Below are 24,567 nucleotides of genomic sequence, written 5' to 3'. Positions count from 1 at the left end.
ATTCAAATCCATGTAAAAATAACTGGCTTTACTAGGACTTGACCGCTGGAACTTTCAACTTCCAAATCAGCTGATTTGGGAAGACACGTTCACCACTACACCAACCCGGTGGGTTAACCTCTGCCAGTTTAGCATCAGTCAAAATAACTGCTCTTTTTGTCTCTTTTTTAACTCTTCTTGTCTGCAACTGATCAGCTAAATATTGTTCAACAATGAAAACTCGTTGCTGTTAGGGAAACGACTTGTTTACCAAGCAATAAATAAAGCACTACTGCAAATGTTGTGTGATCAATACACATAACAATAACATCTAGGTATGTTGTTGTTAATACCCATAGTGCTACCTTGCGGTAGCCGATAGAATAGATTTTTCAACTATACTGCTATTTATAAACACTTTAATTTTGATGTACATGACTTTTGAATCTCTCTGTATATACATAATGACATATTTGTTTCTTGTTTTAAGTATAAAACAGGCCATTCATTAATGTTACGATTTTTCATTTTGATTGTAACTTAAATTATTTTTTTAAATATTTTCAGATGATCTGGGAGCTGGTGGATTGTCATCGCAACATTCAACTATCTCTTCAACACCACCATGTTCTGGTTGTGTTTCATCACTATTCCGTTGTTGTAGATTACATGTCAGTGATTTACCAGTAACACATTATCCAACATTTTATGCTACAAGATGTTCATTATTACATACACCAAAACCTATAAGACCTTACACTAATCGTAAGTAATTTATATTTATTAATAAAATAGTTACATATTAAAATTTCATTTATCTCTGTCAAATAGAAATAAGATCAATTGATAAACCTGATAATAATAGATTAATTAACATAGTAGATATACCAATAGTGTGCTACAAGTTGGGATTTAGAGATTCAACTTTACCCTAATAATTATTTCAGCTCCAGTTTCAGCCTTTTGTTTAAGTTGCACTCATCTTAGTTTGAGTTTTTCATTAGTCTTTGTTCAAAAGTTTCTTTCGTTTTGGATCGATCTCTGTGCAACGTAAAATTTTAAGAACGAATTTGAATGAAACTTCAACATTTTACGCTTAATATTATTATTTATTGTTCTACGCAAATGCATTAAAATTTCAACAATAAGTTCAACTTTTTCTGTTATGGGGAAAAATTTCTATAAAGAACAATAATCAATATCTGATTTCAATAAAAATATCACTTAATGAACAGATCAAAGATCAACATTAGGGGCAATATGGATTGTTGAGACAATTTAAAGTAAATGTTACACACCTTATTATTGAAATAAAAAATTGACTTATTGAATAAGTTTTTAATAATAAAAATTATTAAAATATATTTCAATTTTATGAACAAAATTTATGTTTTGTTTTGGTATTTTGAAATTACACAACATTTTTTCTAGAATTGAATTAAATTTTGAAACAAAGAAAATTATGAACCGTTAATATTTTTTCAGCTAATTAATTAATTATTTTCAATGATTAAATCATTTGATACTGCCATGAATTTAGAACTAAAGAATGATCACTCATATGATTTGCATTTTTAATTATCGTCTTTCAAAAGCAAGTCGAGAAGTAGAAACACTCACTTATCGATCATGAATTATTAGGATTTATGACGTTTAAATTATGAAATCAGGCTGGCAAGAGTTTTTGCATTTTCAGTCAACATATTTGAGAAAATTTAACAAATGTTTTATTATATGATTTGTGTTATTAAGTATATATACAAGTGTATAAAAAAATAGTTTATCTGCAATTATTTCTTGATGATTTTGTATTTGTTTTATATTAAAAAAGTTCTATCATTTAGTTGCTTATCATTAGTAGAGCAGGAAGAAAATATTTAACGCTGTATATTTTTGTACTTGAGAAAATGAAGTAGAAAAATATATAACAATTATTATCTCGCCTTTCATACATATCTGTACTTTTTTTATTCGTTGTTTTTTGAAGAACTATGAATAAATAAATTTTTGAATTTTGTTTTTTAATTTTTTATGTTTTCAGTTCACGGAAAACTCTTGCCAAAATCTTAACAATTTTATTGTTTTGGGAGTTTTGATATATACTCAAGTTTGGAACTTCCTTTTTTTAGATCAATTGAAAAACATCATTTGATATAGTGAAGTATATAGTACATTTGATATAGTGAAACTTAAACACCAACACCTATATAATAAACACACACAGTTCAATTCTAATACAGAAATACATCTACAATAACCCAAGGTTGTTTTGCAAAACAACCCAAGGTCACTGAGGGAGGAGTAGGTAATTGTTATGTTAGACGGAAAACTCTTGCCAAAATCTTAACAATTTTATTGTTTTGGGAGTTTTGATATATACTCAAGTTTGGAACTTCCTTTTTTTAGATCAATTGAAAAACATCATTTGATATAGTGAAGTATATAGTACATTTGATATAGTGAAACTTAAACACCAACACCTATATAATAAACACACACAGTTCAATTCTAATACAGAAATACATCTACAATAACCCAAGGTTGTTTTGCAAAACAACCCAAGGTCACTGAGGGAGGAGTAGGTAATTGTTATGTTATAAGTAGGTTATAATTAATTGATGATTATTATATTATGTAAATAATGGATTGAGTGATTTGATATATAAATAAAAATTAACATGTGTTTAATGATTTGGTTTTTTATTTTAAAATGTATAATTTTATCAAAGAACTCTTTATTGTTTTTTTTTTTTTTTTTGAGAAAAGTTAAAAAAAGAAACTTATTGAGAAAACTAATTACAAAAGAATTTTTTTTGCCAAACTAATTTCTTTTATCAAAAGAATATTAAAAAACTTATGTTTTTCATAGCTTTAGCAAGTTTTTTACTGCTAATTCTGTTAAAAATAACATTCCAAAATTTTCTTTTTGCAACATTAGTTTAGCAAATTGCTTGAAGAATCAGAATATAAACTAATTTAAATCAATTTTATACCATACTTTGTTATCTACATTAATTTATTAAAATTAATTTTATACCATATTGCAATTATGTATTATCCACATTTAGTATGTCTGCTTAGTTTTTGAGTAGTAAACAATAATACATTTATTATTATACCACTTTTTTGATAAAAACATAAAAAAGATAGAAATAAATTAAAGTTGGTTGAGATAAAAGTTAGTATTATCAGTTACATCAATTTACAGCTTGAACTGCCATGCCAATTTTTCATTTTTTTATTTGTTAGTCATAATTATCATTACCTTACTTATTTAAATACATTTTATGTTTTTCACGTATTATAATTTTTCTTTAATATTTTTTATATTTAGTAGGTTTTTAATTTTTAATTTTGTAAACCTATCTCATCTAGCAAGATTCAGAAAAAATTTAAATAAAATCCCTTAGCAACCAGCCAGTAAGAATCTCATAGCAATGGGTAAATTGTAACAAATGTTAAGTAAGAAACCATATGATTAAGTTTAATTAAAAAGATCATCTGCAAATTATATCATATTTTATATGGTTTATTATATTCCTATTGTTTGGAATTAGAAAAAAAATTCCTATTGTTTCTAATTAGATATGTAATTAGAAAAAATATGCACCACTAGGAGAAAATCCCATTTATGATGTTACATTTTACAGCAAAAAATCAATTATATTACTTTCTTAAGATAATAACAACCATCTATATTGAGTTAGTTTTGCTAGAAACATGACTGGTTGATAACAGTTAAATGTTTTCATTTGGCGTGTAACTAAATTTATTAGGTGGGACTCCATATGGAATCACATGACAGCCGATTTGGTTAAGAAAAATCAATTCACCTGTACTACCAAGAAATTATTTTCTATACTATAAGTAAGAGAATATTAATCTGAGTAATAAGTAATATGAGTAATAGTCCTATAGTATTTAGAAGATAATTTTGAGTTAAATGAATTTAATAAGACAGATAAGTTAGTTTTAATATGAAGAACATGAATAAATTAATCGATAAATATCAATTTAAACAAACATAAAATTTATAACATTAAAAGAGACAAGATTATTACTTTCTTGGCTATATAGTCATACAGTATACTATATAAGAGAAAGTACACTGATCGGATCAAATATTATTTGTCAGGTTTTTTGCAGATCTTGATGTTTCATGACCCTCTCTAACTAAAAAAACATAATTTTAGCATTAGAAATTTCTGAAAAAATGTATTTATATACATTATGAATGGTGGTGTGTTGTTTGTTTGATATCTTCAGACTGGTAAACCATTTTTATGAAATTTTATAAGATGACTTCTGAATATGGATCAATTAATCCTTTTTACTTTGGTTACTTGCAATTGATTGGTCAAAAGAGTGTGGAGATAAAGTCATGGATTTCATATCTCAAAATTTTACTCAGAGTATAATAATTTTTTTACACAATTAATTCTTTACTGGCTTATTTACATGCATTAATATTATAATTAATTTTACATCTAAGTAATAGACTGTCTGGGGAAAGGTCTCAATAACCAGAGTCAATTTTTTTTTAAATTATTATACCAGCTAAAATTAAAAAAAAATTAGCTAATCTTAAAATTACTTTTAAGACAAAAGAAAAACGATAACAGATATATAACTCTAATATTTATAATGAAGCAGGTGTGTTTAAAAAAAATTGTGGACAGAGCAAAATTGTATACAGGAAAGATGAGCAAAACTAGTAAGGGGAGTCAAATGAAAAAAAATTGAATTTAGCTCCAAATGATTGCATAATATTTTAGCTTTAATTTAAGATCTTATTTATGAAAATGTTAGGGCTAGTAAAAATTTTATGATCTTTTGAAGAAATGTTTGTCACTGGGAGCATTTTGTAATTTCTTTTTGTAATTATTTTGTTTTTTGCAATTTTTTAGTTCAAAATTATTTCTTTGTTGAGTCAGGAAATTTCACTTTTATTGAGGGAAATTTTTCTCTGTTTTTTTTTTAAATTACAGCGTTAGGAAAACCAGAAAATCTCAACTGCCCCTCTCATGGAACTGGCATGAATTAGGTGAATTTTTTTTACCTCCGGATCCACCGTTAGGCATTCTTCAGAGGATGAAGGTGAATGATTTGTAGCGTGTGTGAAAATGCTGTGCCTGTCCAGGATTTTAACCGGGGAATTAGGTGAATTTAACTTGTATATATGTAACTAGCGTACCTCGTCACGACTTCGCTCACAATATAGATGTAGCTTCACTCGCAATGATTTTTTAATAGCAAACTTATTTTTTTATAAATAAAAAATATTTAATCAACAATATTATATTTAGAACGGCAATATTATCTATGAACAGCATAGATGAAGTCCTACGCAAGAACTATCGCATGAAAATAAACAAGAACAAAACAGAAGTAATGAAATGTAGTAGAAATAATAAAGATGGACCACTGAATGTGAAAATAGGAGGAGAAAAGATTATGGAGGTAGAAGAATTTTGTTATTTGGGAAGTAGAATTACTAAAGATGGACGAAGCAGGAGCGATATAAAATGCCGAATAGCACAAGCGAAACGAGCCTTCAGTAAGAAATATTATTTGTTTACATCAAAAATTAATTTAAATGTCAGGAAAAGGTTTTTGAAAGTATATGTATGGAAGTGAGACTTGGACAATCGGAGTATCTGAGAAGAAAAGATTAGAAGCTTTTGAAATGTGGTGCTATAGGAGAATGTTAAAAATCAGATGGTTGGATAAAGTGACAAATGAAGAGGTATTGCGGCAAATCGATGAAGAAAGAAGCATTTGGAAAAATATAGTTAAAAGAAGAGACAGACTTATAGGCCACATACTAAGGCATCCTGGAATAGTCGCTTTAATATTGGAATGGCAGGTAGAAGGAAAAAATTGTGTAGGCAGGCCACGTTTAGAATATGTAAAACAAATTGTTAGGGATGTAGGATGTAGAGGGTATACTGAAATGAAACGATTATCACTAGATAGGGAATCTTGGAGAGCTGCATCAAACCAGTCAAATGACTGAAGACAAAAAGAAAGATTATATTTAGATTTTTATTAAATCCTGATAAAACGTTTAATAAAAATTTTTATGAAAAATACTGAAGGAATGTATGATAAACAATGAATTGTTGCCCAAAACTTAAATAAAGGAAAACAAAAAAAGGAAGATAAGAAAATTGAACAATATTTGTTAGACAACCATTTTATGAATAAATTAAAAAAGTTCAACATAAAAGTTCAATAAAGATGAACAAAAAATTTATTACAATCCCAAATCTAGAATCCCCATCGCGGCTTCGCCCGTGCTCTATGGTTAATTGCGCTTCCCATCACGATCAGAGTGTCATGGCTCGCTTCGCTCTCCCTTCCCGTTTTCTCCCGTTTCCCTTTCCTTCTCCCATTTCTATTTCCCTTACTACCTTTCACCTTCCTCTTCCCCTATTTCCCTTTCTCCCTTCTTCTTTCCTCTTTTCTTTTTTTCTTTTTTCCCTTTCCAATTCCTTTTCCCCGTTTTCCTTTTTTCCATTTTCCCCTTCCTCCCTTTTTACTCTCTTGCTTTTTCGATTTTTCCTTATTTCCTTCCCTTTCTCCCTTCTTCCCCACGAGTAAATCGGTTCAGTAGTTTTTTAATCTATAGCGGACACACATATCGGACATTGCAATGGAATCGTAAAATATTTAGTATAGCGTATGTTGCTTTTACGTCAAACAGATAGCGCTGTTAACACGAAATTTAGTTTTTTATCGATTTGTACCCCTTAAAAACAAAATTTCGCAAAATACTTTCTTAGTGCACGCCTACTTTAAGATATGTACGAAGGTACCCTGAAAATTTCAAGTCTCTACCTATAATAGTTTGGTTGTACGTTAAATATGAGTCAGTGAATCTGTCAAGATATTCTCTTTTATATAAAAGATGTATTTTTTTAATCGCAAGTTTCTGAAAACCATATATTTACACATAAATGACCTACTTTCTTGGTAACCAATTAAAATATTGAGTTGAAATTTTTAAAGGGTGTTCTTGGCTATAAATTACAAAGATAAACCACAAGGGATTTTCAGTTTATTTGTTTTAAAAGAAGTTATAATTTTTTTTTTCAATGTGCGAAAAACATTGTGATATATATATATATATATATATATATATATATTTTTTTTAAATTTTAAAATAAGTGAATAAAAACATGGTAAAAGTTGTAAAGAGGAACAAATTAAGTGTAGAAAAAATTTGAAGTTTATAAGTTTAAAGGTGATTGAGAAAATGGGTCAAATGTTAGCATGGGGAAAGATAGGGGCATTCTGACTCCCCTTAAAAATTGCCTTCAGAAACATTTACAAGCATATAAATACAGTAAACAAAAATATAATTATTCTGATCACATTAGAGGAAATAGAATTTTTTTTGAATTATTGAAAACATTTTGATATTAAAAATCTGTCAGAACAAATTTAAATCCCAATGTTGTATTTGATTACAATTTTTTGATTGTTATTTATTTTTAAGTTAGATTTCTCTCCTGTCAAGTAATTATAACAACATGTTGTTTTACTCTTTTCTAAAACTATGATCAATAACTGTAGTATCAATTTACAAATTTGTGAAGAAATTTATAAAATAGCCGATGTATTTTTGAATATTATCCAATTAGTATTTTTGATTCTATGGAGGAGATTACATCTCCTGTTTAGTGATACTTGAACAAGATCATCAACTATTTGAATGATATTGAACAACATTGTAATGTAATGGAAGAGATAAAATCCAACTTAAAAATTATTATCTGTATACTCATGTTAAAATTTTCCATATCATAACCTGACTTTAAAAAGTGCTGTTTGAAAACCAAAGGTGTTATTTTGTTGACATTGAATGTTTAAAATTTTATCATAAACAATTTTTTTCTAACACTTTATCCTAGGAAATGAAATAATATATCTAAACTTGGACTGCAATAATTTCTCGATATACCATTATAAAAAATGCAACATATACCAAATCAAAAAGCTTCTTCCTTTTTTATTAGTTTATAAAGAATTTATTCAAATAATAATTGAAGTATTCACATTCTTAAGAAAAACATGGAAACAGTTTTTTACAGCTTTTTTTGTACACGCTATTTCCAACCAAAAAATGTCTGTAGAATCTGTGGTTTACATATGTTAAAATATGGACCTTTTTCTTGTCCATAAAATTTCAGGTTAATTCATCCAAATCTAAATTTTTTACATTTGGAAAAATATGTGTAATAAAAAATATTAATAAAAACATAATGAAGAAATAAAATTTTAACATGATGATAGGCTGAAGAAAATAATAAATTTTATTTGAGTCATTCAAATTTATATAATTTAAATTTTGATAACAATATATTCAATATCTGCCAACAGACTTAGATTAAGCAGAATAATTTATTTTCTTTCAATGACTGAAATTGTAAACATACATTTCAATATATTAGTATTTTAAAAGCAATGTTAATCTGCTGTGAAGTGTTTTCGAAGACAAACGACAAAGCTCTCAAAGGACGTTTCAGATTTATAAGAATAGATCCCTCTTAATTCCAGTTTCAACCCACTTTTTATTGAAACAAATTCTTAACTCTCTCTATGGTTATATTTCACTGTTCTTTGTCTATGGTGAAGACTCCAGTCCAGAGGTCATTCTATGAAAATTGAAAGTATATCACTTAGGAATGAGTACAGATGCAACTTTTTTTTTAATATAAGTGATGTGAACTTCTGAAACGAGTTCCAGAAAATCTTGTCAATCCTCTAATTAATTATTTTAAAAACCATTTAGTTAAAACTATGTACAGAATTCTAACTTATTAACACATTGGTTGCAGTACTGGTTACGTAAGTCCTGCACAAACATTTACATTGAGGTGTCCTGTTCTCCTCTCGATTTCCCCTCTCTATAGGTCCTAAAGTAATGTTATCTAAAGTTTATACATTATTCATCAGTAATAAAAAAATAGTACTTTTAAGTATTATTACTGCCAGAAATTACACTAGTCTGTACATACAACTGTATGTTTTCTACATAGTATTTTTATATACTGTAGAACTTATATAATATTTTTCAAGAATCATTAGTCAACTGTTGGTTTTAGTAATTTTTGTCATGCAATGACTTCAAAAAGAGGTAGGCCTGTCACTCATCCTGTTCATGACAGGGCAGTTTTTAGTCAGGGTGTAACGATTCATAGCCAAGCATGGGAATTGGTCTGGAGTGTAAGAGAGTTTTTTGAGAATGAATCAAAAAGTATTTTAGAAAAGAATGACCTTTAATTACCTTTCAAAATGTTAGAGAAGATACTGCTGCTGCTCCTCGTAAAATTAGTAGGAATACAGTTTCCAATATAACTTAAGAAAAGTCTTTAACTGTGCAGAAAGATTCATCCAAATTATCAACACCGAGCAAACAACGACCAAGAGATTCTGCAGTAACTGATTTAGATATGTTTAAAAGTATAAAAAGTTATAAATATAAAAGAATAATATAAAAGAAATTATGTTGCAAGGAATAAATAGTGTAATCTCTCAAGACTGCAAAAAACCAGTACAGCATATTAGAGAGGTTATATATGAAGTCATAGAACAAGAAATTCTCTTGGATGTAGACATAGGCAATTTAATTATATATTTGGAAGAATTTCTGCATAAATTTATCTTCTGCTAGCCAACTAATATCTAATTTATATTTGTCATCCCTCCTTTGTAATTATATTGCCTGAATGCCAGAATTATTTGACCTCTGATACATAATGTTTACATATCTTGATATATTCCACACAATATCTTCACCATTTTTGTTGCTTTTGATTACAGTTATTTTATTCTTATTTATTTTCAAGTTAAATTTTTCTCCTGCACGTGAAATTTATAAAACAACTGATTAAAGTATTTTTGACTAAAAGAAGGAGATAACATTACTGATTTAATAAAAATTATTTAAATGGTTATTTAAACTAATAACACAGTAAGTGTTACTCTGTAAGTAAGTTCAATAATTGACTGTAGTTTCACTTTTTTTTAATTTATAAATACTGATTTAATATAATTTAAAAAATAAAGAGCAGTATTGTCTAAATATTATCATACATAATAAAATTTTTTATAGACTTACAGTAACGTTAATATTATAACTTCTTTGTTTGAAGTTCAGTTTTGAAACTTAGGAGTCATTTTGTTCACAATGACATTTTTAAAATTTGACTTACTGCTTACTAACAGTAGTAATTCTTGAGTTATCGTACAAATGTTCTGAAATTACAAACATAAAATTGTCATATTTGATTATTTTATAAAAAATATTACTTTAGAAAGATTTGCGATATTTTATTAACATAACTCAATCTGTTTTGGAGGTATGTATTTAAAAAAAACATAAGATTGTAGGCATACAGATAAAAAGACATTTATGCTGTGATGTTAGATTACATTAAATGTGTTACAGACATTTTTCAATGCTTTTTTATTTACTCTGTGAATGTATGTTATATGTTTGATATATGTAAGTGTTGAAGTATAATGCAAGAAGTTCACAATCCAGCAGAATCTATTCTTGATGTGATATAAGGCAAAATGTTCAACATTCAGAATTCTGGTTGATTAGGCATTCTGAGGATCCCTGACTGACTTCATACTCAACTGATTTCCTTCTTAGATTCATTGATATAAAATTAGTATTTGCATTCCATCTTGTAAAACAGTTTAAAAACTTTAAAAAGTCTTGTTCGATTGCCAGTTGATTGGTATTTATTTCTTTAAAAAAATAATTTGTAAAAGAAGATAGATGAAAAAACACACACCAATAATTATTCAGTTATAAACTGAGAGAATATATGTTGAGCTCAAATACTGATAGGGGTTATGCAATGGTATTGCCTAGTAAAAAGATAGTGAAGCTCATTCTTGGAATTAAAATCATAAAAAAGATGTTTAGGTTGTGTCTATGTACCATCTGCGTGTGCCATTATTAGTTAGTCTATTGTTACCAGAGAGTTTCTAATATAGACAAAATTTAAAAAATTGTAAAGTTCAGTCTACAGATAACATTTTGCTATATATGTGGGTACAGGCTCTTGATAGTATTACCATTGGAGGCTTACATCACCCAAAAAAAAAAAAAAAAAAAAATTTAAATAAATTGACAATTTTCAAACGGTCATGCCTAAAAAATAGGGGTTTTAATTTCTTTTGGAAAAGTGTTGAAGATTAAACATTATTAAATTTTAAATGAAATTAATGTTATTGCTACCTTAAATTGTAGGTTGGCTTTCTGAGTAAGGTTTTTTGTAAATAGAAGCTCCTAACATTTCAATCTTTGAAGGAAAGCCCATTGGTTTAATATCTGATGCATTATTAAATAAAACATCAAACATAACCGTATTCAGTATTCTGTTAGAGTGCAAGTTGCTGAAGAACCATTCTCCATTTCTGGAATATGTAATTGTGGATCTAATGGTGACAAATGTGGTAACAAAAATTCATCCACGTGAGATGAAAGTGTAAAAACAACCAATCCACAACTTGGCATAAAAACTTGTTTTAATCTCTTTTCATTAATTAATTTTCTGTTCTTTCTCCTTTCTGTGAACAGTAATATTGGAGAGTGAAATACCAGATCGTAATGGCTGCTCAGGAAATGGGAATTTGAGTAAACGAAAAAGATCATGGTCAAGAGCTGTATTTTCTAACTTACAAAGGAAAGGTTTAGAAAAGAGATTTCAAATGCAAAAATACATAACCAAACCTGATAGAAGACAACTTGCTGCTACTTTAGGACTGACTGATGCTCAGGTATTTAACTGATTATTAAGTCTATTCATCTTAATTGTTCTTATAAATGTGTTTCCATTTGTAAAATCAGTAATTTGATGGTATTTCTTGTAGCATTAGCTCATGATATTAATATGTTTTCTAGTAACCTTAATATGTTTTCTAGTAACCCTGTTGGCAAAAAAAAATGTAGGCCTTCAGTAATTATTTGTATTCTGTTATCATTTGAAAAGAATAAATTCATAATAATTTAGCAGAGTTTGATCATTTGTCATAAATTGATAAATTTGTCATAAATTTAGCCTTAGGCTAAAGCTTTTACTTTAAACAGTGAATCTCTCCTCAGAAATATGTAATTAGTGAAAGATCAGAGGATTTTGGTTGCAAAAATCTCTCTTCAGACTCATTTATAAATAGTTTTATGGATTTAATAGCTAATATCACAAATAAGATTTTACTAAAAACTTAAAACTAAAATCATGAAAAGCGTACAACTAATATCACAGTCAGAATCTTAACAGTAAAATAAATTTATTTAAAAAGAAATACAAAAATAAGAAAAAAATATATAAAATTTAACAAATTCCGTAAGGGGTGTAAAAGGACCCTTCACTGATAACAAAGTATCTAAGTTTAAAACTATGTTGATTAAAATAAAAAAACCGCTCTAGAATAAAAAGAAACGAACTCTAGAACTAGGTAGATATTATATTTCGTGAAACATATTTATACTCCATAGGAATAACAGTACTTGATCTAATATTTTGTTGCCATTGCCTAGGATACTGCGAATGTTATTGGGTAGTTTAAATTTGCTATGTAAGGCCGCATAATATATGCAATCCACAAGGATGTGGCGCACAGTTAAGTGGCTGTCACATTTTCCACAGACATCAGGTACCCATGAGTGGCTCTCATGTGTCCTATCCGCAATCGGTAGAGGACCACTTCCTCTTTGCGAGTTTTTCTGCATGAGGAGTTCCATGGCAATACAGAATCTTTAATGTGCTGGAGTTTGTTACCAACAGTAGGTGTCCAGTCAGTCACCTTGCCACTTTGCTCGAAGGGACTGTTTTACACAGTTAATAAAATCAGAATTAGTAATACGAGTGATGAAGGGAGGTTGATTAGATGTGTCTTTAGCAGCGGAATTTGCACATTCATTACCCGGAATCTCCACGTGGCTAGGGATCCAGTAGAAAACCAGTTGTGTTAGCGATTATTTAACTCGGCGATTGCATTGTAGATTTCAATGACGATAAGATATCTGGAATAAAAATTCTCTAAGGCTTAGAGAGAACTGCACGAGTCACTGCAAATAAGAGTATTTCGGTACTTAGGTTTAATGTTATTCAGAGCCTTATTTACAGCATATAGTTTAGAAGTGAACATATTCATAATGCATAATAGACAAAACATATAAGTTCTATCGTTGACAACAAATGCGCAACCAACAGTATCGTTCTGTTTCAGTCCGCCTGGGTTTATTTTAGAGAGAATATAGTGAAACATTTGCTGGAAGACAGTAGTTAGTGTTGATTCTTTATTGTATATCGTAAGATAAAACATAAAATTTATAAGATTGATTCCCCACGGAGGATATGAACACGGACATGTTGGAAAAATAGAAGGTGTGACAACATTTACAAGATGCAGTAGACATTGGGTACGAACACCTTCATGTGCAGTACAATGTGGATGGTCCTTATATCTTCCTAAATTAGGATTTCCAAGGACTGCATCAAAAGCCGGGTAATTTGGCTGTCCTTTAAGATGGGCAAAATAAGATGCTAAAAGCTGGCCCCATCTATTACAAAGTGATGGCTCACTGCAGTCAATAAGTAAGCTTTTGACAAGGCATGATCTAAAGGTACCTGTGGCAGCTGAAGGAAATCATAATGTACAGCATCCAGCATTTTAAGCATGGTATGATGCACTGACGAATAGGAGACACAACCATAATCTAAATGGGAACAATCTAAGGAATAATAAAAGCGTATCATACATGACCAGTCACCTCCCCAATTGGTGTTGCTAAGGACTCGAAGCATATCTAAAAGTTTGGAACATTTTGTTTTTAATTCTTTGATGTGTTTGACCCATGTAAGACAGCTATCAAAAAATTAACCCAAAAACCTGATATCAGGAGAGACAGCAATTAGCTCTCTTCATTGCGAAAGACTTGTGGAATGGAAGGGTCCGACAGCCGAGAAAACACTACACATTTTGTTTTCTCAGGTGAAAAGGTGAAGCCGGTAATCTTGAACCAAGCTTAAAGGCGAGATATAATTTGCTGTAGTACTCTCTCTGGTGTGGCTGTTGAACAGGGCATGTATATATACATAGCAAAATCATCAACAAATAATGAACATGAAACAGGTGTCTACACACATTTAGTAATACTGTTGATGACTGTAGAAAATAAGGTGATACTTAATACATATGGCGTATTATCATGTAAAGTTAACAAAACCAAGTCAGATGGTTTACCAAGATGCAGACAATAACTTAATAAAGTTATTGTACATGTCAGGTAGTCATAATCATGTAGTGTGAAAAATGTTATTTATAAATGTCTGAAATACTTGATTTTAAAACCAAATGAACGGTATGAGATAGCTAAGCATAGCACTGTTTAAATTTATGCACTAACTGTTTAAAATCTAACTATAAATTAAAAAAATGTAAATCTACTTCCACTTGTTTTAAATTTAATGCACAACATCATACAGTCCTTCATTTTAACGAAGATCATGTCGAATGTAATTCACATTCACAGCCACAAGCTTGTCATTGCTGATGACAAGCAATCAAACCAATACCAAGACAAAACTGGTTAACACTAACAAATAGAAACAACCGAAAATATTGTTAGCAACTCTACTTGTAAAAGTGCTAGGCAGTTCTGGTTATTTTCAGGTATGTCGAGCAATCTTAGATAATGGCTCACAGGTAAATTTTGCTACTGTACACTTAGTACATTGTTTGAAACTGTGACACTCCAAAAACCCAGTTCTTATTGAATCTTTTAACATCTTGACATCAAACTACAACAACATCTCTATAGAGATTGCATCCAGTCAGTATAATTTCTCCATGAATATTAATTGTAACATATTACCTAAAATTAAAACAGATTTATTGTCAGTTCACATAGACTTTAAACATTGAAACATTCCTACCATAATTAAACTTGCTGATCCAACATTTAACATCCCACAACGAATTGATCTGTTATTAGGGGCTCAGGTCTTCCTAAAAAGTTTACACATGGAACAGTTAACTCGCGAAGGAAGTTATCCAATTTTACCAAACTCCAAGCTTGGTTGGATAATAAGTAGTGAATATAAAACAAACCTTACAATCACAGTTTATTTATTCGTGATGACATTTCATTGGATGAACAAGTTCAAAGATTCTGGCAGATTGAAGAAATTACCTCACTCATGTGGTAGAAGGAAGAAAACTTTGCAAATCACATTTTACCGTCGAGATCCATCCTCTTTAGGTGATTCTAAATCAACGGTGATGTCCAGGTTACAGTTTCTCGAAGGGAGACTGAATTGCAACATTAAGTTGAAACAAGATTACCATCAGGTCCTGAAGTAATACGAAATGTTAATTCATACACAATTCGCCAAACCAGTTAAGAAAAATGAAACCATATATTATATTTACCTCATCATACGGTGTTTAAGAGAGCTTGTACAACAAAAACACGTGTTGTCTTCAATGCTTCTTGTAAATCAGGCAGTAACACATCATTAAATGACATTCTTCGAGTCGACCCTACAGTACAACAAGATTTGTTGTAAAATTTGTTTTTGAGAGTTGTGTAACTGATGGTGGGGCGTACTCTTGCTCTTCTTACTTTCGCTTAGTTTTTTGGTTTCATTATACGTTATTGTGTGTTGGTGGTGTTAATTAGTGCGGGTGGAAGATCAAACTACAATTGTATGGTTGAATTTGAGTGATAGGTTACATGATAGGAACATCCGCCAGATTTAGCAAATATTAACCCACTGGGTTGGTCTAGTGGTGAACGCGTCTTCCCAAATCAGCTGATTTGGAAGTCGAGAGTTGCAGCATTCAAGTCCTAGTAAAGTCAGTTATTTTTACATGGATTTGAATACTAGATCGTGGATACCGGTGTTCTTTGGTGGTTGGGTTTCAATTAACCACACATCTCAGGTATGGTCGAACTGAGAATGTACAAGACTACACTTCATTCACACTCATACATATCATTCTCATTCATCCTCTGAAGTATTATCTAAACGGTAGTTACCGGAGGCTAAACAGGAAAGAAAAAGGTTAACTGAAGTAAGTCCAACAGATTTGCCAGTTTTTTTGTCGTTCGTGAATAACAGCTATTTGACAGTTGTTTTCGCGCGGTTTGTAGTTATTGTTTACCTTCTTATTATAAATTCTTGTTTTTTAATTTATTTATTTACTTCATCGTTTATTTTACTTTATTATTTATATTATTGTATTGTGTTGTATTATTTGTTTTTGTTTTTCCTTTTTATTTATTATTATTTATTGAGTAGTTGCCGGTGTACTCTCCTGTATACTTTTTGAGTGATTTCAGAAGTAGGGTTGAATCAGTTGCACCCCTGGCAAGTGAACGATATGGGTTAGGCACAGCCTCTATTTACTTACAATTTTTGTCTTTTTTTTTTATGCTGTTGTTATATGACTTACTGTTTTGCACTATATTTTCATAGTGAATGATCAGCAGGTATGGAAGGTGAAGAGGAAGTATTTAGACCTAGGAAAAGCCTGCCTAGGTCTCCCATTAGACCTAATATAGAGATTGTTAGTAAAAGGGGAGGAGAAAATGGCAAAGGGGAGAGTGGTCCCTTTGTCATAGAGAAACCACAGGATGTGAGGATCATGTTAAGGTCATCCAGTGACACCTGGCATTTGAATTCCAGGTGTCACTGTATTGAATACCAAAATGTAAGAGGGCTGATGAGGTGGACGAGAGGGAACAGAGAGGTACCTCGGAGCTGTATATAGAGGTGGAAAGGATGCAGAAACTTATAGCAGAATTAAACTCTATAATTAGGGATAATGTTAACATGAAAAAGGAAATAAAAGAAGTTGTTGGGCTTACAGAAGTTGTTACAAGCTTATGTAAGAGTAGTGGAGATTGGGTGAATGCTGCCACACAAACAGTTCAAGTGGAGAGTAGGGAAATCCCGTTCACAGTCAGAGGAGGAAGTTATAAATGAGGAGCTTCCCAAGTTAGTATTGAAGAGGTGGCTGGGGAAGTGCTTCTTAAAGTAAGAAAAGGGGGTCTATCTTTGAGGTTTGGAGTGAGGTCATTCTAGTAATATATGACCTAGCCAAAGATGGAAAATCAAATTTTGGAAGAAAACTGTTAGATAAGGCGACAACAATGAGAAGATTGCCTTAGCAGTCTAAACTACAGAGGGGTCAATTGGCAGCTGAAAAAGGATACTCAGAAGTGCTTCTGGGAGAAATTGAAGAGGAGAATTGGGGAATAGGTGGACTCGATAGTGGTGGTCTCACACAAGGAGAGAGAGGTGTTGTAGAGGATTATTTATATTAGGCTCTAAAAAAGATGCAAGACTTAAATGTAGCAGTTAAATATAGAGCAGTGGTGAACAATGTGGGTACCATATTTAAGAAGAATTAAATATGGTACCCACTAAATATGGTACTACTTTAAAGTAGAAGAATGGAGTACAACAAGGTCATTTACCTAAAGGAGGCAAAGACTGATAAAGTCATTGATAAGGGAGTCCAGCATCCGACAGATGTTTCCAATACAATAATTTTAAAGACCAAGAGGACCAAATATGTGGACCTCCTTAAAAAGGCCAAAGAGGGTGTAGTTAAGGAACATATTGAAAACATTTTCTCAATTAAAACAGATGGTGGGAAGGCTCTCCATATGAGAATACCCAAGAAGGAGGTAAAAAATTAACTGGGGTGAGTGTTACCAGTGGATTACAGAAAAGAAATTTCATCCATGTGAAAGACTTGGAGGAAGAGGTGACTGAAACAGAGTTATTCGTTGCAATCTGGAAGGCTATGGGGGATAGTGATAAGGAGAGGGAAGTCAAGGGGACCTCATTGCGACCAGCTTATGGCAGCATGAAGAATTCTACAATAGCTATGTCTGCGACTGTGGCGATGGTAGCAGCCAAGGGGAGGATTCATGTTGGATGGGTACAATGTAGGATGGTACTGTGAAGGGAGGAGCCCCGTTGCTATAAATCCCAGGAGTTGGGGCACTTGGTGGCAAAATGCAGTGGTTCAGACAGGTCGTCAAGATACAACTGTGGAGAGGAAGGATATGTGGGGCCAAAGTATGTAAGTCTAGGTCGAAATGTATGAAGTGTGGAAAAGAAGGATATCGGACAGTTCCCTTTGCAAGCCAGGAAGTGATTAATTGCTTGCAACTCAATACGAACCGTAGTGCTGCTGCACATGATGCTCTCTTAGAATTTCGGAGGAGAAAGGGAGTAGACTTGCTCTTAGTAACTGAACCTAATCTTAGGAAACTGGAAGAGGATGGGTGGCTTAATGACAGACTTAAGAATGTGGCGGTATTCAGGATTGGCAGGAAAAAACCAATTCTGGCAAGTAGAGAGAAGAAAGACTTTGGGTTGAATTCTCAGATATTATAGTAGTACTCAGTATTCATATTTCACCAAATTGTACTTTGGAAGACTATGAGGAATGTCTGGAGGATCTGGGGAGAGTTGTGCATCTCCAGGGGAAAGATGTGGTGGTTGCAGGAGACTTAAACACCAAGAACGTGGCTTGGGGAGTTCACATAACTGACCGCAGAGGTCGATTTTTGGAGGAGCTTATGGCAGAGCTGGGCTTGGTTGATTTGAATGACGGTGAGGTATATCTTGGTGAGGGACAACGGCTTCTCTTTTGTTGATGTTACGTTCGCCTCTTGGGCCTCTGTGCCTCAGGTTGGCACGAGGACCAAGAGGTGGAAGATATTGGAGGAGGAATTACTAAGTGATCATCAAGTTATGCGGTTTGAAGTTGGAGATGGAGGTGTCCATGATACGATAGTTAATGAAAGAAGAATGGTTACAACAAGTAGTCTGATCAAGTTTAAGAAGATGATTAGGGAGTACCATGGGCATATGTCAAACGTTTCACCAAGCTATTTGATGGTGATGACCAGGACGACTGAAGAGTCATTCATAACTTAAAGGCCAGGTGGGAACAGATTGTACTGGTAGACTGAGGTGGTAGTGGAGGCAAGAGCTGGATGCGTCAATGCCAGAAGGAAGCTCCAGCGTGCTAAGAGAAAAGGGTTACGGGAGGTGACTCTTGTATGTAAAAGAATGCTCATGGAGAGGAGAAGAGTGTATTTTTGAGAGCAAGAGGAGAAAATGGAGGGAGTGCTGAGATAAACTAGAGGATGACATTTGGGGTAACGCCTTTAAAACTCCTGGGGAGACGGAGTGGGGATTATAATATAAAGACCATAGTGCCGATAGGGGGATTCCTTTGTGGTCCTCTAACTTGAGGCCAGGCGATTTAAAAGAGAGTCCTGGCTGTTCGTGTGTTGCTGGGAACAGCATAGCCAGACTTACCATGGCTGCCTGTACAGTTAGAGGTAATAGACTCCCCAAGTCTGAGTTATGCAGATATGCAGATCCAGTTTGGGAGTTAAGAGTAAAAAAAAAAGGTTCATGAACTTGCCCTAATTCTAACATAAGCTCATCAATGTTTGTAAAGTAAACTAAGTAATCTTCACCAAAGTATTGAAAAAACGTTTACTTCCTTGCATAAAGTAAAGGAAGTATTGTGATCGCGAAAAATTTCAGTTTTTAGATTTCAACAGAAATATCCATTTGACCATCCCTGAATCCATTTTGACTAGTTTTGGTGTGACGTCTGTACATACATATGTATCTCACACACCTCAAAAACAATTACCCGTAGGATGTTGAAATTTTGGATTTAGGACTGTTCAAAAATGTAGTTGTGCATCTCCCCTTTTGATTGGAATCATTTGTACCAAAAGTGTCCAAAAAAGCACAAAATCCAAAAAATTTCTTAACTGCAGTAATAAGCCCTCATTGAGAGCTTTTCACGATATATCATAAGTGGTACTTATTTTCATTGGTTCCAGAGTTATAGCAAAATAAGATGTTAATTAATGAAATATTTGGATCTTAGGGGAAGCACATCGGTTTGAATTGGACTTCATCTCCTTTTTTTTTTTATTTAATTTATTGATTTTTTTATTTTAAATTTATTGATTATTTTATTGATTTAAGAGAGTTAACCTCTCATTGTAAAACGACTTTTACGATGAATAATAATTCAATATGAAAAAAATATCAGAAGTTTTTAATGAAATACAATTTTTTGTACTTTGCATTTTAAAAAAATGTATAAATGTAATTTAATAGGCATACAGATCAGATTTTTAAAAAATAAATTCCAACCTTGCAATTTTAAGACTAAAAGTTTAGGTTTATTTTTTTAAGTTTTAATCAATTATTTAGCTTACCTTGTGATAAAAGATGTGGCTCACTGGATTGTAATTCAAAGTCTGAATAATGATTGTCTTCTTCAGTAATGCCCATTTCCTTATCATTGTTTTCACAAAACAAGTTTTCAGGAAGCTTGGAAGTTGGAATGAATTTACTGTGAGATGAAGGTCTGAGTGCAGATAGTAATGAAGGATAAGACAGTGCAATAAGACTTCTTAAAAATTCCAGACACATTAGTTAACAGAAATAACAATCAGTTAAGTGATCTTTTGGTTCATGTCAAACCATAGGAACATCAAATGGCAAAATCTTCTTTTGTGTGTCTTTTAGCCATCCTCTTAAGTTGACCACAGTTACTACATATTATATGTGAGGAATGTTTGAGAGTTTTGCATCAATCTCCTAAAAAAAAATACAGAAAAGTTGTGATAATACCCTTCCAGACAAAGAAAATCACATCCAAGTGATCCTACAATTTTTTTTCTTTTTAAGATTTTATTATTACCTTTACAATCAATTCAAAATGTTCTGGTGATGAATTATAATCATTCTATCTGTTTTTTTCAACTGTCTTATAGGTTATCAAATATACTAATTCTCAGTAATAGTTGAGAATCCCTTTTTAGTGAAATTTGTTACTCAAAGTTTTATTATAATTGTTCATTTCATTAAATTGTGTTAATTGATTGAGTGCGTACATTCACACAAAGAAATGAATTTATTAAATGTAACAGATAAATAGTAGTATAGTAATAGTATTATGGTATGTAATATAATAGATAAATATGGTATTTATCTATTATTCTCTTAAGCATTTATGAATTGATGGACAAATTTAATTTATTAGAGTTTGATTAGTGCAGCCAGTTTCATTCTGTTGAAAATTTTTCTTCCAAATTGAAAAAAATTGTTTCCTTTTTGCAATGACAAACTGAACAAATTTGTACTGTAATAAAACATTTTAGATAATTACTTGAAAATTATTTCAGCTGTCTTTGCAATCATCCTTCATCACTCAGTCGCTCGTAAATGAAAATGTTTTTAAAGCAAACAATAATTTTTTAATCAAACAATTTGATACTTAATCAAAAAGTTAATATTTTTAGATTGTTTTCATTATAGAAAATATCGTTCAAACTGATAATTCTAAAATAACAACTGTCTTCTGATTATACCAATATTTTAATTTTTTGCAGGTTAAAGTATGGTTTCAAAATCGTCGTATGAAATGGCGTCATAATAAAGAATTGAAGTACCATAATAACAACAACAATAATAATAGTTTGAATTCTATGGGCAATTCATCTTCTTCATCTACTACATCTTCATCATCTTCATCAACTAATGTTATTCAGAAACAGGATGTAACAACAAGAACAGTTTCTATAAATGATAAAGCAAAATGTAGCCCAAAAACTACTATTAAATAATTATTTTTTTCAATTTTATTGTAAAACAAATTAATGTAATGTATTTATATTTGAGATTGATGAATCCTTTTATACTGTGCCTTTAATATAATTGTTACTTAAAATTATAACAAAATGTAGTTTTTTTAAAATTATTTACTTATTATTTGTTTATGATAGTGATTTTATTATTTAAAAATTGCTATTATTTTGTCACTATCCAGAGTGGTATGGAAAACATATCTTTCCAAATTATGTTCCACAGTGAACAGTGTATTCAGAATGATGTCAGTTTTATACATTATTCTATTTTTTTATAATTAATACATTTGATTCTTTGTAACTTCTGAGTCATTTTGAAAGGATTTTCATTAATATATTCCTTAATAGGTATTTTATTTGGTATTGGGTTGAGCAGTTTATACTAGTAGTTCTTTTACTCAAACATAGGCGAGGTTTTTATTTAGGGAAGTGAGAGCCCATTTTCTGATGGCTTTAGTGTTTTTAAAAAATTAATGTATTTGTTAAAGCATAAGCTAGTTAATACAAAAGTCATTGATTGTTAATATCTTACTCTGATACTGATAACCTCTTGGGTTGAAGATACCCTAATATCTAGTATAAGAAATATTTGTCTATCAAAACCTAACACAATAGAAAATACAATCTAATTACATTGGTCAACATGATTTTTGTCTCACGAGTACCCATAGATATACTTAATGCAGTTTTTTATCCTGTTTTCAAATATGTATTCAGAGTTTCTGCATCACCCACAGTTTTTTTAAAATTTTTATCTTTTTAAATATTTTAAAACATTTTTTCATCCATTTGTACATTGTCAAGTAAAAGTTCCTAAAGCATTGTAAATATAATGGACCCAAATGAGCTAACTCAAAGGGTAGCGTTGCTACTGTTACGTAGGTTCAGATGTATATAGACATATACAAACGCACACATTCATCAGAACAATGCCAGTTGTGAGACAGTAGTGAACCAGTAAACATGTCATTATGAGTGCTTTGTGTGTCTGAATTATTGTGTATTACACATTTACAATTTTATTTCTTTTAATTAATCGTTAGTTACAAAATGTCTAGAGTTTGTTTAAGTCATCCTAACAATTTTTGTTATGTATGTATTGTTTTGTATGTATTTTCGTATGAAGTGACACTCAAGTCCCAAAGATGAAACCTTACTACATTAGTAAAAAAAGTGTTATGAACTTTATTTTGGGTGTTAAGTCAGGGACCAAACAAGGGCCTGGGCCTCACATATCTGTTGTTTATCATGTTGCAGGCTTCTCACTACATGAAAAAATGGCACATGCCACGTGCCATTTGCTATCCCTATGATTTGGGAGGAACCCAAAGATCACTCTTCAGACTGTTGTTTCTGCATAACAAACATAAAAGGGATTATGTCAAAATCAAAACATACAGTGGTGTACCCTGGCTTACAATCTGCAATGAGACTAATTCCACACTGCGAAGAATCGCCGTACCAAAGCCTGCAGAACATGTGACATTAGATGAAGAGAAATCAGAGTCTGATGGAAGTAATGAAGAAAAAGAAACAGATTCTGGTGAAACAAATTTTGAACAAAGCACTTCATCTGAGCCTCATTTACTGACTCAAGAAAATCGTAACAATCTCATTCGAGATTTAAAATTATCCAAAAAACAGTCTGAAATGCTTGCTTGCCGGGTAAAAGGATGAAATCTTCATCAAAAGGAGATCGTAATCGTCATCCTGAATTTAAAGACTGACTATCTTTCTGAAGAAATTGGCTTAGTGTTTTGTATTGACATTTCTTCTCTTATGGAGACACTTTGTAATGAACATAACACAATGGAATGGCACTTGTTCATTGATTCCTCTAAATGAGTTTAAAAGCTGTGCTTCTGCTAATGGCAATAAACTTCGATCAGTACCTGTGGCTCACTCTGATAGTGTGAAAGAAACATATGCAAACTTGCAGGGGCCTGAGCATAGCGCCAGAGAAGACAAGGTTAGTGGTAATGCCACCTAGGAGGCAACTTGTGCCCATTAAGCTGCTTGTCAAAGGTGTGAAAATAGATCTAGTCAGCAAGGTTAAATACTTAGGGGAATGACTGGATAATAAAAGAACTTTCCCGTCACATGTTATGGAGACAGTTGACGAGGCCCACAAAACTTTGTCAGCTGTCTCTAGAATCTTGAGTAGGATTGATGGGACAAGCTTATCCACGAGGAGAATGTTGGTGGCAGTTGTTTTGTCCATTGCACTGTATGCTGTACCCGTATGGAAGATGGCTCTTTGCAAGAAGGTAGCTGTAAAGAGGCTTGAGGGCCGCACGATTGACGATCGGCATTGCGAGTGCCTATCAAACAGTCTCCACTGAAGCATTATTGGTGGTTTCATCGTTCCCCCCCAATGGAATTACTAGCAAAGAAAAGTTTGAAGAGAGCTGAAGGAGTACCAAAGAGTATGGGGAGAAGGGAGTTGATCAAGAAATGGCAGAATAGATGGTCTAGAGTAGAGGTTGCCCAATGGACAAAGAGTCTGTTACCAGATATGAGGCCAATTACAGCAAAAGCACGGCAAACTAACATTTGAGTTGAGCCAGTTTTTATCAGGTCACAGTAACTTCAACAGCTGCTATAGGAGAAAGAGGAGATGCTTAAAGGGATGTCTCTATTGTACAGCATGCAATACAGTAGAACACACAATCTTCCAGTGCCCAAATGGGAGGAAGGTGTTGATGTATTGTTAGCACAGGTGGGAGAGGTGACTCCAGATAATATAGTGGAGACTATGCCTAACGAGGAAAGGAACTGGAGGATAATAAGTGGTGTGATTAGAAGTATAATTAAGAAGAAAACGTTAGAAGAATTGGAAACAGAGTTATGAA

General features: G+C 31.8%; 2 protein-coding genes across 2 annotated transcripts in view; both read left to right on the top strand.

Moving 5' to 3' along the window:
* Window positions 1-684, top strand: part of LOC142331504 (uncharacterized) — a 517,182-nt gene extending 516,498 nt beyond the window's left edge. Inside the window, exon 25 of the mRNA XM_075377455.1 lies at window positions 547-684. Within this exon, the coding sequence (XP_075233570.1) occupies window positions 547-550 (4 nt within the window). The 3' untranslated portion in view covers window positions 551-684. The remainder of the gene's footprint in view (window positions 1-546) is intronic.
* LOC142331505 (uncharacterized) lies at window positions 552-21,788 on the top strand (the record flags this gene model as incomplete). Its single annotated transcript, XM_075377457.1, has 3 exons — window positions 552-744; window positions 11,582-11,781; window positions 21,461-21,788. Coding segments are annotated over 3 exons (627 nt in total), but the record flags the coding sequence as incomplete, so codon positions are not given.
* Window positions 21,789-24,567: the final 2,779 nt, after the last annotated feature.

This window comes from Lycorma delicatula, chromosome 10, assembly GCF_047948215.1.
Source record: "Lycorma delicatula isolate Av1 chromosome 10, ASM4794821v1, whole genome shotgun sequence".
Classification (NCBI taxonomy): Eukaryota; Metazoa; Arthropoda; class Insecta; order Hemiptera; family Fulgoridae; genus Lycorma; species Lycorma delicatula.
This window is presented reverse-complemented; position numbering and strand designations above follow the sequence as displayed.